Source organism: Lontra canadensis, unplaced genomic scaffold (assembly GCF_010015895.1).
Source record: "Lontra canadensis isolate GAN:19392208 unplaced genomic scaffold, GSC_riverotter_1.0 scaffold42, whole genome shotgun sequence".
Classification (NCBI taxonomy): Eukaryota; Metazoa; Chordata; class Mammalia; order Carnivora; family Mustelidae; genus Lontra; species Lontra canadensis.
In genome coordinates, this window is record NW_022631036.1 from 2,014,908 (window position 1) to 2,030,463 (window position 15,556).

At 46.6% G+C, this 15,556-nt stretch overlaps 1 protein-coding gene across 9 annotated transcripts in view; it reads left to right on the forward strand.

Moving 5' to 3' along the window:
• NIN (ninein) overlaps nucleotides 1–15,556 on the forward strand; it is a 93,606-nt gene that overhangs the window by 22,089 nt on the left and 55,961 nt on the right. For all 9 annotated transcript variants that reach the window (XM_032871145.1, XM_032871146.1, XM_032871147.1 and 6 more), the window contains exon 5: nucleotides 10,649–10,809. In XM_032871145.1, the coding sequence (XP_032727036.1) occupies nucleotides 10,649–10,809 (161 nt within the window). The remainder of the gene's footprint in view (nucleotides 1–10,648; nucleotides 10,810–15,556) is intronic.

Below are 15,556 nucleotides of genomic sequence, written 5' to 3' on the forward strand. Positions count from 1 at the left end.
TTGTGTGCTGAAAGTGAAATGCTGTGTGAATTACACCTCTATAAACCTGCTTTTATTTTTATTTATTTCTTTTAAAGATTTTTTATTTATTCATTTTTTTATTTGAGAGAGAAAGATCACAAGCAGGCAGAGAGGCAGGCAGAGAGAGAGAGGGGGAAAACAGGCTCCCCGCTGAGCAGAGAGCCTGATGCGGGGCTCGATCTCAGGACCCTGAGATCATGACCCAAGCCGAAGGCAGAGGCTTAACCCCCTGAGCCACCCAGGCGCCCCTATAAACCTGCTTTTAGAAAAGATAACATAAAAATATAATCCAGTTTATGAGATTGAGGAGAACTCATTAACATTTTGTCACTAGAAGGACTCATTCAATGTGACCTATTTAGATAAAGCACTTTCATTTCTTCACTGATGATCTAGTTCTTCACTCTACCTTCTAGAATGGTTAAGATTTGTGTCGTATGTATGAACATTGCGTTTAGCAGTGTTTTGGACCCCAGACTGAAGTTCCCCTTTCTGCCTATCGTCACCACCTCTAAGAAGGTTATCATCAACTCTGAGGCTCGGCAGTGCTCTCTAGAAGCCTGCAGTGAGCCTGTGGGGGAGGTTATTGCCTTCTGGAGATTTTCCAGACCACTAATAGAATTTCTGTAGATAACCACTGCTGGAACATGGGCTTTTATTCTCAGGAGGTCTCACATTTTGTTGGTATTTTTACTTATTTAAGGTCGTCTTTCATCTTGATAACAATAGGGCAAGATCCTAGGGACCTGAGTAGAGCTACGGTGACATCTCCACATTTTAGTTCATGAGAGCCTCTGTAAGCTCAGAATCCAGTTTGCTGCTCTTCTGTGTTGATCCTGTGCCTTTATGTGGGTTTGGAATGGGCAGTCCTGCCAGCAGTCCACATGATCTCTGTGCTACCCTTTCCTCAAAACCTGTATGGTCACCTGCCAGAAAAAGGTCATACTAAATATGCCAGTTTATGGTGACCCCAGATGTGAATAGTACCTCCTAGAGCTGCTCAGTGTTGGGATCTAAATAATAGGATGGGGAAGGTAGGCAAAGGCTGGCTGAGCTTGGTCATAGCCGGGAAGTAACATTTACAAATCTGGCTCCGGATGGTGGGCTTGGAGATATGGGTGTGCCCCACTGCTGTGCAGGTCAAGACCATAATTTGGACAAGTCTTCCAGGAGAACACACAGAAGGGGTTTTATCATGTCGCTGTGTGCTCCATCCTTTGGGGGGGCTGCAGCAGACCTTCGGGAGAGAGCCGTCCCAAATAAGCGGGATAAAGCAGCCGAGCACCTCTCAAAAGCATTTTGTACAGCATTTGTGCTCCCCCCCTTCCCCCCCGCAATGCCTGGCCTGCAGGATCAAACCTAGGATTGAGCCAGCGCCTTAAAGAGTGTTTGATCTCCTCAGAGCCAGTGAGTCAGCCCTGCCTCCCACACTCCCCGCTTTGTGCCCAGGCATCTCTGCTTTTTCTGTCCCTGGCCCATCTCACTCTGGCCCCTCCAGTTGTTCCTGGGGATCACGCAGTCTGTTCCACTGCAGCATCCTCCCACCCACTCGAAAATGTGATTCAGCCCCCACAGGCTGACTGGCTTGGCAGGCAAGCGACAGAGAAAGAAGGTTCAGGACTCAAATGCCATATCAGGAGTCCACCTGAGGTCACCCCCTTCTTCCTCTGTATGAAGATGACTGTCCCTTAAATCCTAGGCCATATCCCTGTAGGGCTGGAGAGAATGCTGGCATTTTCCCCATGAGCCCACCGAGACCTGAAGTGACACGTGGCTTCATCAAAGTATCACAGATAGTGGCAGAGGGGGTTGCTGCTGCCATGTCACTGGGGTGGCTCCTCCTCTCGAGGAAGCTCTGGTTTAAGAATGTCAACCCCCAGATGGATGAGCTGGGGGCAGACCCACCCCTCAGTCCGTGCAGCCCAGCCCCAAGGATTCTGACAATTGGCCCGAGTCAGCAGGAAGGACTGAAAAGAGCAAGTTTCACCTGATCATTAGTGACAGGAATGCCTGTGTCTGCAGCATTCTTTGGCTTTTCAGCACTTAATTCATCTTGTACCATAAGGGTCAGACGTGTGGTATTTTTGTCTTGTCTTTTGAAATCAATGGACCAACTAGACTTTGAGAGCAAAGACTGCCCTTCAACTGCAGAAGGTGACTGAAAAAACAGGGCCACAGTGCACAGCCTTTGAAACGGACTGGGTCACAAATGGATATTTTGTAACACCTGAGATTTTTATCTGTTAAAAATGCCAGATGCAGTACCAGACTATAATATAGAAATCCCAGCTTGATATGGTGGAAGGGCCCTCGAGCCAGGAGTTACAAAATACCAGCTCTGCCCCTCTAACTGGGTGGCCTTCTATGTCACCACCTCTGTGGTCTTCAGTCACCTCAAATGTGAAAGAGGTTGTACTGGAAGATACTTAAAATCTGTTCAGCTCCAGGATTCAGTCATGTCACTCTGAATATCTAAATGACATCTAAATTCGTGAAAATGGCTAGCTTTGTGTTTCTGTCAGATTCTACCCAACATAAACTGACACTGTGAAGTCCTGCTTGCTAAGGACAAATGCCTAGCGGACCTCATGCTTTCACGTTCCTCTAATAAAAGACAGTTATATATAAATTAAACAAAAACAAAGCTCTATTAGAATTTGAGAGGATGGGTGCCTGGATGGCTCAGTCAGTGAAGTGTCTGAGTCTTGGTTTCTGCTCAGGTCCTGATCTCAGAGTGGTGAGATCAAGCCCCCTGTCAGGCTCTGGGCTGGGCATGGAGCCGGCTTAAGATTTTTTCTCTCCCTCTCTCTGCCTCTTCTTTCTCTCCCTCTAAAGAAAGAAAGAAGAAAAAAAAGAATTTGTGAGGAGATGGAATTAAGTCATTATTTCATAGACTTGGGTTCTGCCATTTATAATTTCTCTGAGGTACAATTTCTTTATTTTTAAAGTTAGTGTGATGATTTTTCATACTAGATGATTTTCAGCATCTGTTTTACTCTGATAATTTATGATTCTAAGACTCTTAGAGAAGAGCTTTTCCCCTAAAAACAACAACAAAATGAAAAATGCTCATATTGAGATAGGGACAGAAAAAATGGATTGGGGATGTAGGGAATTATTTGCAGATTCCTAATTAATTAACACCAGTGACTAATTCTTTCATATCTACATGCACAATTTAATTTTTAAACTATTTTCCCAGAATAAGAGAGGGACAAAAGCTTAATTATTGGTTATTTATTCAATTTGCTCTGGCTTTGGATTATAGGATTTTTGTAATGGAAATGCCGGCATGGGCTCTACACTGTATGGTATTAACATACCGCCTGGGTCTGTTCTCCAGAGATTTTATCCTTGTTTGATGCATCTTGCATTAGATTTCTGTTCAGTCGTACATGTTAGCATAGAAAGGAAGATGTTAGCAAAGAAAGAAAGCCCTTTCTTTCCCCAATATGCTTAGTGTAAAAATCTTCCCTTTGTTTACCTGGGGAGGGAAAGCTCAGATCTGCAAAAGCCAAATCATGAAGAAAATAAGACTATGCGTGGTTTTGGTGCAGCTGACTCTTTGATTTTTTAGATAATATTCCTAATTCCAGGGGCTGCCCTAGTTTAATTATTTTTCTTATATCTTGAAGAAGCTATAACAATAAACAGATACCTTTTCATTCACTCACCAAGTTTGCACTGAAGCAGGTCTTATGGCCAGGCATCGGGCTGGAGGTGGTGTTTGCCACTGTATTCAGAGGCGTTGGGGCCAGGCACCAAAGTCTGGCCAAGGGCCCTGTTTTTAGGAGATGAACACACAAATGGCCCAAGAGTTGAGTTCTGTTGTGCTCTGTCTGGTTGAGTCAAATAAGTAAGAACTTGGTTCCCCGTTCCCATGTTGTCTATGAAGACCAGAACATTTTTCCAAAAGTTAAAGGCAAAATAAAATCACCACCACTACCATCAAAAAAGGAGTGAGGAGTCACTTCCTAAGGTCAGGGGGAGTTGGAAACACTGCTGGTAACATAAAATGATAGGACCTTCTTGGAATTATGTGAAACAATGAATGGGCACCAGAAACTATAAAAATGCCTTTGGCTAATCAGTGTGGCTTGCAGATTTTATGCTATGGAAATATTTATGGACGTGTACAAAGATGTGTGTTTAAGGATAGTCATTTGAAATAGTGGGAAAATATATATCAAGCGTGAATATTTGATAATGTATAGTTAGACAAATTGTGATGTGTCTGTAATCAAAGAATAAATAGCAATTCAAATGTGCCAGAGAAGAATGCTTGTGATAATTTTACTAAGAATGTTTGCTATGATGATCTTGCATGTGCTTTATTTTCACTAAGGGCAGGAAGGCATTTTTTTAAAAAACTACATATGTTGTGCAAAAAACCCAAAATACTTCTTTGAACAAAACCATGGCCTCAGGAGTTGTGCCAGTGTTGTAAGCTTGTGTCTGCTCCAGAGTTGGAGAAGGCTTCCAAAGCAGGGACATGGAGAGGAGAGTTAGGGAGTCTTAGCATCCCTCCCATATCAGGTAATGGGGAAAGAGGTGACAAGAAAGAAAATTCAGGCAAGAATGACATGGAGGGGACTCCAGTTTCTGAGATGACAGACTGGATCACATTATGTGTTTGACGCTAATCTTACCCATTGCAAAAAAAAAAAAAAAAAAAAAAATGAGGTTAAGGAAGTTTGCTGCAGGTTTGGGGGCCTTGGAGTCTCTGACTTTGCTTCCCAGCCTCGGCCCACTGGCTCCAGGCCACTGTTGGCCCCACAGAAGTCGGCGGGGAGGAGGGACCCCATGGGGTGTGTCTCGAGCTAATGGAGCACGAGCTGCAAGACAGAGCAGCAACCTTGTCCCACTGAGCTCCTGTAGGTTTCCTTTCCAGATAAGTAGGCTAAGCCTTCATGACATTAAGTACTCCTGTTCTTTACAAGGACTGAGGGTTCCGGTCCAGGTCTGTTTGAATCAAAGCCCAAGCTCTTTCCATGAAGCTCTGCTGCCCTAGAAAGCATCACAGCCCAGCCGGGTTGGTAATTCTACCAGGTAAAATGCTTTTAGGAAAAGAGGACCGTGATCGTTACAAAGTCAGGTGCTGTCAACAGTGTGGGTGGCACTGAATTCATAGAAGAAAAGGTTCCATGAGAGTTGGGCCAAGCAGTGACTTGAGAGAAGTACATCATGAGTTGAACCTGGAACCATGGGGAAGATTCACTTAAGTGAATGTGAATTCTCTGCCTCTTCCCCCAAAATGGCTCAGGCTGCATGGCCTTCCAACAGGGATCCAGCAGGCAGACACCCCAAGAGAAGGCTGGGGAAACAGTCATGTCATCGTTAGTGACTCAAAGTGGTTTTCTGTGGATCTGCAAGGGCTTTAGGGCTCCACGAAGCAGCCAGTCAGACCGCTCAGTCCTGTTGCCGGCCACACCCTTCCACCATCCTGGGCACCTTGGGGAGGTGCAGACCTTCACCGCAGAGCTTTCCTCCCAGGCAGGGTTAATCAGAGGCCCCCCTCCTCCATTAACTTTGTGTCCTGAAGCACTTGCACTCCAGCAAGAACCATCAATGCAGACTGGTGGTGACCATTCTGGAAATTCTGTCACCACATTTCACTGAAAGCCCTGGATGAGCCCCTGCGTCTTGTGTGCGGATTCCTGGAGAGAGGGGTAGCTGTGGAGCGGGGTGCTGGCAGCTAGGGAGCAGCTGCCCTGGAAAGGGCCGTATGTGCACACAGGTGTGGGGGGACAACCCTGCCGGCTGGTGACCTCCCACGGAGGCAGAGAGCACGTGGGGAGGTGGAAGGAACGTCTGAAGGCTTCCCCAACGTCTTTATGTTGTTCATTCCCTCTTGGACTCTCTTCTCCCCTTCCCTCCTGGGGACATTCCCCTCCTTACCCCTTTCTTCTTTCTACCACTCCAGCACACCTCTGCTCTCCTTCTTGGACCCCCGCTACACTTTGCCCCGACTTCTGATCCCCGCCCCACCTGTTCCTCTTGCTTCCCACCCTCCATAGGCCTCTAGGTCCCTGCCCATTTCCTCCTCCCCTCCCCTCACCCTCTCCCCACTTGTGTCCATCCATGTCTCTCTCTCCCTCCCTCTACCCCTCCCTCTTTCTCCCTTCCACCCCCAGGTCTTGGTCTCCCTTTAATTCTTTCTCTTCTCTCTTACTTAGGGTCAGGTATGGGGTTGCACTCTGTTCATGTGCATGTAAGGGTGTTCACAGGAGGCCAGGAGGTGTGGATGGGCTACGGGTGTGGGTGGTGCTCATTTGCTGCCTGGCTGCCCTCGCCCAGGGAAGCTTCTTGGGGCCCCTTGTCCTGAGGGTCGCATGTGCTTCGTCTTGGACTCCTTATTTTTTTTTTTTTTTTTAAAGATTTTATTCATTTATTTGACAGACAGAGATCACAAGTAGGCAGAGAGGCAGGCAGAGATAGAGAGAGGAGGAAGCAGGCTCCCCGACAAGCAGAGAGCCTGATGTGGGGCTCGATCCCAGGACACTGGGATCATGACCTGAGCCGAAGGCAGAGGCTTTAACCCACTGAGCCACCCAGGTGCCCCTGGACTCCTTATTTTTAAATGAGTTTCAGGAATCCCATGAGCTCAGCAGAAATGTAATACAGGGGACCCCAGACTGCTGTCACTCCGTGCTGAGGGCCTTTGGCTTTGGAAGGGGCTGCTGTCCCCGGGAACTATTGTCCCAGGCTAACTGAATGGGGAAGGAGAAAACAAGGGTCCATACAAGCATTTAAAAATAAGAATATCAGCACTAAAAAGAGCTTTCTCTTTCATCCTGGAAATATCCTGAGGTCAGTTTTGGGAACAGGGAGGTTTAAATCAAAAAGTGATAAAATATCCATCTTATCCCTCAAAAGATACAATACTTTGCCTATGAACTACTACTTGGATCCTCATTGTTTTGCTCTTTGGACATTGGGAGGGCAGAGCTTCCAAGTGGAGATCTCCGTCCCTCAGTCTGCAGTCAGTTCAAGGAGGGGGGGTGGACAGTCCCTCCTTAATGATCAACTAGAGCTTGAGGCAGGGAAGGCAGTCGAGAGGGGTGCGTGGGTGAGTGTCTGTGGTTTTCCCTGCCTGCAGCTGGCTTGTCCCCTGAGTGGTCATTCTCACTGACTCTGCATTTCAGTTTTCCTTTTATTGTAAGTGCAAGACATGTGGCTACAAGTCATACATATGCGTGCTGGTTCATCCTGATTCTGGAAGGTGGACATTACCACAAGTCTGGAGTTCCTCTCCTTGGGACAGATGGGATATGGAGTAAAGAATGCGGTGTCTAGCATCCAGATTTTGTTTCCTTGCTGAGGCTGGGAGAAATGGTATTTCTTTAGTCTTTGGAACTCTCCGTTTAGATCTTCCTCCCCTCCAGCTGCTCTGTAGAGACTGTTGGTTGGTACTGTGTTTCTCTAGCAGTCTTTAGGGAAGTGAATCAGGATTTCTCTGTTCCTTACTCATAACCAAGTATTTGGTTTATAGCATAAAACCCAGATTATCTAAACTAAGTCACGTAGGACTGCTTCAAAGCCACCTTATTAGGACTGGTGCATTTCACAATAAATTCTCCAAGGATGGGGTCTAAGACTCCTCTAGGCAGTCTGGGCTTGTTCTCTTTCCTTCAAAGACCATTTTTACTTTTCTCAAATAGGAGAAACAGAAAACTGAAAGAAGCAAAAGTGACTCTGAAGCTTGGCAGTCCAGGCAGAGTCATAAATAAGTGTTCAAGGAAATAGACACTGAAAGTTTGGCGGTCCTTTACATATTGTTTGTTTCACTGGCATTTCATAGCCCTCCTTGGAGCACGTGATTGGAGCAGTCACTTACACTTATGTTAAAACTGTTTGACGTAAATGATTTCATTTCTAAATAAATCAAGCTACACCCTATTATCTGGCATAGATAAACTTGTTCCGTGATGGAACCTTGAAATGTGTGTCTTCCAGCTGGATGCACTCATAAAGGACAGAAACTTTGCCCCCAGGCTGCAGTTGTGTGAGTCTCTCTTGGTCATGGTATGGATGGGGTAGAGCATTCTTTAATTTAGGGGTACAAGAGTGTCTTAACGTTCATTTGGTGCACTGCTGCCGTGGCCTTCTAAAGGTCTGGTTGAGATTGGTGAAGAAAATCATAGTTTTCAAATGTTTAACACATGAATGACTGTTGTCCATTAATGTTCTCTCCAGATGTCCTTACTTTTGCTCTCTCTTCGCTACTTAGCGTGTAAGTACAATGATGCTCAGGCTTGAAATAGAGATGTGAGCATGTAAGTCAGAGAAGTAACTGTTGATAATTGGTTAAATTAGTCTTTATTGGTCACAGAGATGGTTTTGGAAATTCGCTATCAGGTCACATGAACACCCCGTTCTTCCTCTCTGTGGGCTGATATCTTTAGTATCCCCAAAGAGTATACAGTTTCATAGAGTTCTCTAGAAATTGACTTTGTGATGTAGTTACATTCTGTTAAAGATGCTAACTTAAATTTTGCTCAAAATTACTTACAATAATAAAATATGAAATAAATTTAAAACAAAAATTCTTGGCAGTGCTAAAATAGATAAAATAAACCCAAACCTCACAGGGTTCCTAATGGCTCGCAATCCATTACCTTCTGTCCCTTATCCAAATCCACCAGCTGCTCCCCACATAACTGGGGAGTCATTTTCCCCGCAGGTGGGTTCTGAAATAAATCCCAGGAGTTGTTTTAAGCAGGTCAGTCCCCTGTCCCACCAGTCTTTACCTCTGTAAAAGCACAAAACGCAGCGGGAGCTCCTCTGTCACTCCCATCCCGAGACCACCAACCTTGTCACGTTGGGGACATGTCACGTTCCCGTTTCTGACATCCTGAGTTTTTCTTTTCATCTTTTTCGACTCCCCCTGGTTCCCCCCCTCACCCCCCCAACGTCACAAATGGTGTATCTTGTCTGCCAGGAAAATTAAAGAATGTGTACTAAATTAAGGATGGTTCTACATTGCCTCTTGTCTGACCAGCATCTGTGGGGGTCAGCTGCCAACACGTAGCTCGGGTATCTGGGCCGCTCCTGAATGCACGCAGGCTGACCCACTCTCTCCTGATGAAAGGTACCTTCAAACATGCATGTGATTTTTCAATATAAATTGCGTCTGCTTAAAGCCTCTCTGTGAGAGAATCGCTCAACCAAATGAGATGACTTGGCTGGGACTTTTAAGAAGCTGGATATAAATATCACTGGAAATTATAGAGCGAGCATAAATACTTCACTCTGAGCTCTGCTGAGCATTTTCAGGATGCTTCTGACCACATCTCTGAAATCTGAGCTGATACCAGAGGAAGGAGGTGGGGCGGGGGGTTCAGGGAAGGGCAGAGTTGGCCAGATGGGATCACTCGGCCTCCCAGGGAAAGGACAACATAATGGCTAACCCTGAACATGGTTTCCACAATAGTCAAGGTAGGGTTTCACTCTTCCAGTCCTTCTCTAATCATCCACGCCCCAGTTTTGATGACGGAGTGTCCGCAGCTCATCTGAACATCTGCGTGTCTGAGTTCAGACACATCTTGTGAAGACTGCCCTGTTCAAACAGAAAATTATGTTCTCTAGAGAGACCCAGTGCTTTTATGGATGATAAGAACTGCAATCAAAGCTTTACCAATCTTTAGTACTTTAATAGAATATCTTATTCTCCTAATTCTGTGCAAGGTGCTAAAAAAAATAAATCTAAGATGACATTGGCATAGAGTGAAGTATTTATTCTACTGCTTTAAAGCTACCCATTGTAGAGAAAGGTTAGCATGTGGTGGCGGCGGTGGCGGGTGACGGTGCGGGTGATGGTGGTGGGTGATGGTGGTGACTGTTGCACCTGAGACACATTACATCAGAATGCTGAGGTCCTCCTTTAAGGTCAAGAATGACTCTCCCTTTAATGCACGATCCTTTTTATTTTGTACAACACTGAAGTTCATGAAGAGGAGAAAAAAACATCACCTCCTGTTTGCCTTTCTACAGTTTTGCATTGACTATTTTATTTTATTCCCTAGGATTTAAATTTTATAATGAGATCTCAATGCCAGGTTTCATGTAAGCGATGAGCTGTCATTAATTTATTAGGAGCCACTGTGTCAGTTTCTTTGTTCTGTCATCCCGCTTGTCTGATGGATCTGAAGGTGGGATGGGTAACAAAGGAGTCACTGAGGTACAGGAGGGGTGTGTGAATACTAACGGTGCTGATGTGGTGTTTGGTTTAGCATTATTCTCCAAGACTTCCTCCGACGTGCCTCTATTGCCCTGTCCCTTTTCCCCTCTCTGCAAGACACCAGCTTCATCAAAAGAAGAGTAGATAGGACATCTGACTTTATCCCATTCTTAGTCCTGTCCTTCCCAGGGGAACCCTTCCTTGCCGGCATTGCATCTCTCCCGTTGGAAGCAGTGATGTGCTCGGGGTGCTGTCAGTCACTCAGAATTAGAAGCCGTGCTCTGCATCTGACCTGATGGCTCAGATCCGCCCACGGCCAGCACAACTGGCCAACAGCGGTGGTTTATTTTGGGGCTAGTATAAGAGGCTGCGTCTGACAGCTGTGACTGTCAGCCACAGGCTGAGTCTGTCATGTAATGTGGCCTCAACTCTTGTCTCCTCGCCTAGACTGCTCACTAGAAGCTCAGCCCAAATATGTTAAAGGTGGCAAGCGTTACGGACGAAGGTCCTTACCTGAGTTTCAAGAATCCGTGGAAGAGTTTGCAGAGATCGAGCCCCTGGATGGAGAAGCTCGGCCCTCACATACCCCCGCCGGGGACCGCAACGAGGTAAGGAGTCGGACAGGTGCACCCTCTCCGGCCAGCGGTGGGGACACCCCCACCCACTCCCACGGCGGTGGTGTGGGGACAGGTGAACCAGGTGGGGTGGTCATGGCCTCTGTCTGTTACCAGCCACTGGCTAATCTTATTACTTGCCTTTGGGATATATATGGCCGATTTGTCTATCGTTTGAACGTTCTCGTCTCTGTTTCTTCTGGAGAGCTGACATTTCTGTGCCAGCCTTATGTTTATGTGTTTTAAAATTCAAATGACTTTCACGTTATCTGGGGTCTGCCACTTTCAGCCCTGCTTGGGGATATGTCTCTCTTCACGGCACTGCCATTTTTAGTTGTGTAAAAAGCTGCCCTCTTTGCCCCCCAGCCCTGGCACCCTGCAGTCCATAAACCAGCGTCCGTGGCAGGTGTGAGAGGAAGGCGGTGTGCATGGGCATCCTGAGAGCCACGCCTTATCTTTCGTAGCAGCAGACGGCAGCTTTCAGATATGGTTCTTGTGGCCTTGGCTGTCGCCACAGCTCTCCTTCTTGGGTGAGGAGCGCCCGGGGCCCGCCTGGTCCTCCAGCAGCCCGATCTGCCTGCTTTGCTCATCTCCCTGCTTTTCCTTATGCACGTCACCATTATCTACCCGCAAAGGGGAAGCAGTAGCATTTTCTTTATTCGTTCCTTACGGCTCATTTACCAGCATGCCATTTATAGAATGTGGTCGAGAAGGCCGTGCTGAGCAAGCTCTAAATATTTCTTGCAAATCCCAGCTCCAACTGGGGATGCGAATATTTCAGATGTTAACATAAGCTGGGGAAGAGACAGAGTGCCTCAACTTTCTCAAAGCAGTCTGTCCATTAGGGGTTGGTGGACGTGCACGTGCATATGCTCATTGCTGTCTGACGCCCATGTTCAGCTCCTTAAAGCCCGCAGGAGGCTTGCTCCAATAGCGTCCCCAGCAGCCAGACCTCTAGCATCTTTCGCCTTGCAGAATGCCCACAAACCCTGAGGTAACTGAAAAGAGCGCAGGCAATGAGCAGAAATGAAACCAGCCACAGTACTGTAATCTAGAAGACACAGGACTGGTCTGCCGATCCCAAGAGGTGGCCACCATGGTTTTAAACATAAGGAATGCCTGGGGACACCTGGGTGGCTCAGTCAGTTAAATGTCTGCCTTTGGCTCAGGTCATGATCCCAGGGTGCTGGGATCGAGTCCCACATCAGGCTCCTTGCTCAGAGGGGAGCCTGCTTCTCCCTCTGCCTCTCTCTGCTGCTAGTGCTTACTCTCCTGCTCACTCTTTCTCTCAAATAAATAAAATCTTTAGAGAAAAAAAAAAAAAGATAAGGAATACTTATCCTTGCACCAGAAGTGAAGAAACAGTGTCAGACATGTGAGTGAGACAAGAGGAAGAAAAGCAGACAGAGAAAGATAGTCCCCCAAAATGGTGTAAGAGTGTCATGGGGGAGGGTGACAGCTGAAGACAGAAAAGGCCATAAGAAGCGAAGAAGAGAACGCTGCCTGGGATATCACAGCATGGGGCCAGTCGGTCTGGGGCAGAGGCTACTTCCCTTCTTGGGTTCAATTTTAAACCCTTTTTGGGTCCCTGTGAGGATTTAGATTGGGCTCTTTCCCCAGCAAAACACATGCACAAAACTTTGGCATATCCAATTTCAGAGATGCAAGTGGTTTTCCTACTTGAGTTATTGCTGTGTCCATAATGTTTATGTTGCTCTCAGGAAGGGTACCATTTTATTCCATAAAGTCTGTATCATAGCCCTAAGTACTGTGGAATGTATCTGAGACACTTCTCTATGGGGAAGAAATGGTTAAAATCTGTCTCAACACTTTAGGGGGTAAGCTTTCCTTATGTGGAACACACTTTTTTAAGGTTAGTATCTCTTGTCTCCCGACGACTTTCAGTACCCAAGGCATTATTATTTGGTGGTAAGGAATAAAATGATTACTAATTTTTCGATAAGGTGATTTCTAGTTACTACCTGGGGGTACCCAGAAAGTTCTTGGACAGAGCTGATTTTGTTGCTGGCAGCTTATTTCTTACATCCTTGCTTTATCTTCCAACTTCCAGTGAGATTTACTGTTTAAAAGTGAGACTTTTGGGGGTGCCTGGGCAGCTCAGTGGGTTAAGCCTCTGCCTTAGGCTCAGGTCATGATCCCAGGGTCCTGGGATCAAGCCCTGCATTGGGCTCTCTGCTCAGCGGGGAACCTGCTTCCCCTGCTCTCTCTGCCTGCCTCTCTGCCTACTTGTGATCTCTCTCTCTGTCAAATAAATAAAAAATAAAATCTTAAAAAAAAAAAAAGTGAGACTTTGGGCTCATGTATACATAATGGTAAGAGTTGAGGCCTAGTTTGGGCAAAATCTTAGTAAAAGGGTACATTGGGAGAACCATTTCACACCCCCCACCACGCCAGATACTTCTGCTCCCCTTAGTCTTCCAGGACCTCGTAGATGAGACCTTCTGACACTGTAGATACATGCTTTAGTACTCAGTGAGCCCTCTCCATGGAACAGAAGATGGAGGCCCCAAAGGGTCCTTTCTCTCCATGTTTGTTCTCCCAGAGGACACCTACTGACCTGACTTGGCCAGTCCATTGTATCCCGCCCCCCAAAAGCCTTACAGGGGCATTGGATCACCCCCTTTTACCATTTTTTAAATTGCTGAAGGTGGACCCAAGCCAAAGTTCATCCAGATGCTTTCTTGCCTAAAAATGAAGTGTTTTGTGAGCTGAATTGAGCCTCTCAGTTCTCAAAGGGATTCCTCACTTTAAGAGCTGCACCAGTGACACGTTTGGAGTTCCTCTTGTCAACTCTTGTCCCAGCCACCGCCGTCCGTATAGTACAGTGACGTCGTTTCCTCAGGATATCGGTCCTACGGCACACTGTCCTGTCAGGATAGCGTTCCTGTTTTCTGGCCGGTTTCCACAGGAGCCTTGGAGATCTAGGGCCACTTGTGGGCCAACAGAGCTTCATGCTCTGGATGGCTCGAGCTTGTCCTGGAAGTGCCCTTGTGTCTTTGGGAGTGCCTGCTCATCCTCCTTATGCTAGAGTGGCCCCCACGCAGGAACTGTGGGGAGGAGAACATTCTTAATAACCTGCAGGGTTTGTTTATTCTTAACTTAGAAGCAGTTGAGAATCTGTCAGGAGTTCTTCACTCTTCCATTGGCTTCTTTTTTCCCTTTGGAAAAGGAGGCCCTTTTGTCTCCTGCCCTTGGGTGTTAAAAATTTATTTCTTGGGTGTGTTTGTTACCAGTGGTTCATACTTCATCTCGGTGTCGCTGGGCAGTCCTGAAGGAGGGAGCGGGGGTGGGGGAGCTGTCTCCTGACGTGAATAATTCACAAGGGGTTGTCAGACGGGGAGCTGGAGATGGGCCTTCTTGGTTTCGATTGTGGGTTTCCTTCGGCGCCTGGGACCTGGCTCAGGAAAGGTGAGAACGCTAGCTTGCCATCAGACTGCTGTCTCTGCCGTCCCTGCTGCTCTCAGACACGCCTGATTTTCTCTAAAGTGACTTGAGAGTTTTTTGGTGACGATGAAAGGACCTGAACTTGTTGTCAAAAGTTACCTGGAGCAGAGGCCCTTCTGTTGCTATGCAACAGGAGACCAACTTTTGCTCTTGGATGAATCTTTTGTTTTATTTATCTGACCACATGGAGGGGGATGGGCAACTGAATGGAATGTGTCACAAACACCTCTGAAAGCTGTCCTCGGGGTGGCTTTCTTCCTTCCAGGAATTCCTCCTATAGGGGTAAGTGAGCAGACAATCATCTGAAGGGATAAACAGTAATGCTCCCGTGTGCCCCCCCCCCCCCCCCCCCCCCCCTTTCTAGGGTTATTCCATCATAGAGAAGTTGCCATGGATTGACAGTCCATTCCTCTCTCCCGGGTCAGTGGCTCACAACATTTTTTCTGCATCCTTATTCGGGAGGCCTTCTCCCATATGTCCTTCTCCCATATGTCCGAATTACAGGGAATGTGGCACAGTTGTACTTCTCTGGAACTACTGCCCTCCCTCCCACCCGAGAAGACACAGACACGCAGACCGATGAGAGGAATGCCATTGTAAAGTTTGCTTTCAAGCAACTGAATTTATTTCTAGTGTAAGTCCCATGGGAAGCTTCAGGCCTGGTTCGTTACCTGGAATCCCTCTCATGACTGCTCAGGGTCCACCCCCGTGCTGCGGTGCCTTGGGGGGCACCGAATGCTCACCACCTTGGCCTCATCCTCGGAATGGACTATGTGACGATGAACTTTGTTAGGAGGTGCTTTTGAAGTTGTAGTTCGTGCACGTTGAACGGATAAAATGGTACACATTTTAATCCTCTCAATCCAGCTTTATTCTAACAATTTGATTCTTTCCTGCTGAAACAGAAAATCTCTTACCTAGCTATTAAGCATGCCTCCCCTGTCATGTGTGGTTCACAAGGCCATAAAGCTATCGCATAGGGAAAGACCTAGAATCTTCCTAAATTTTCAGTGCTAGAATGTGTCTTTCAAAATTTCTTTTGGAAACCCCGAAGCAGAATGTGATGATTCACAAATGACAAGTGTTCTCCACCGTCAGCTGATTGTGTGTCCACCTTCCAATTTAGTGTGTTTATCAGGCAAATGCATTCCCCTTGGGAGTCTGACCGCTCATCTCAGGTGGCATTGAAAGGAAAGTGTTGATTTTTCTTTTCTTTCTTTTTATGGGATTATTTTCACTCAAGGTGGTTCAGTTGGACATTCTATTCTGAATTAAT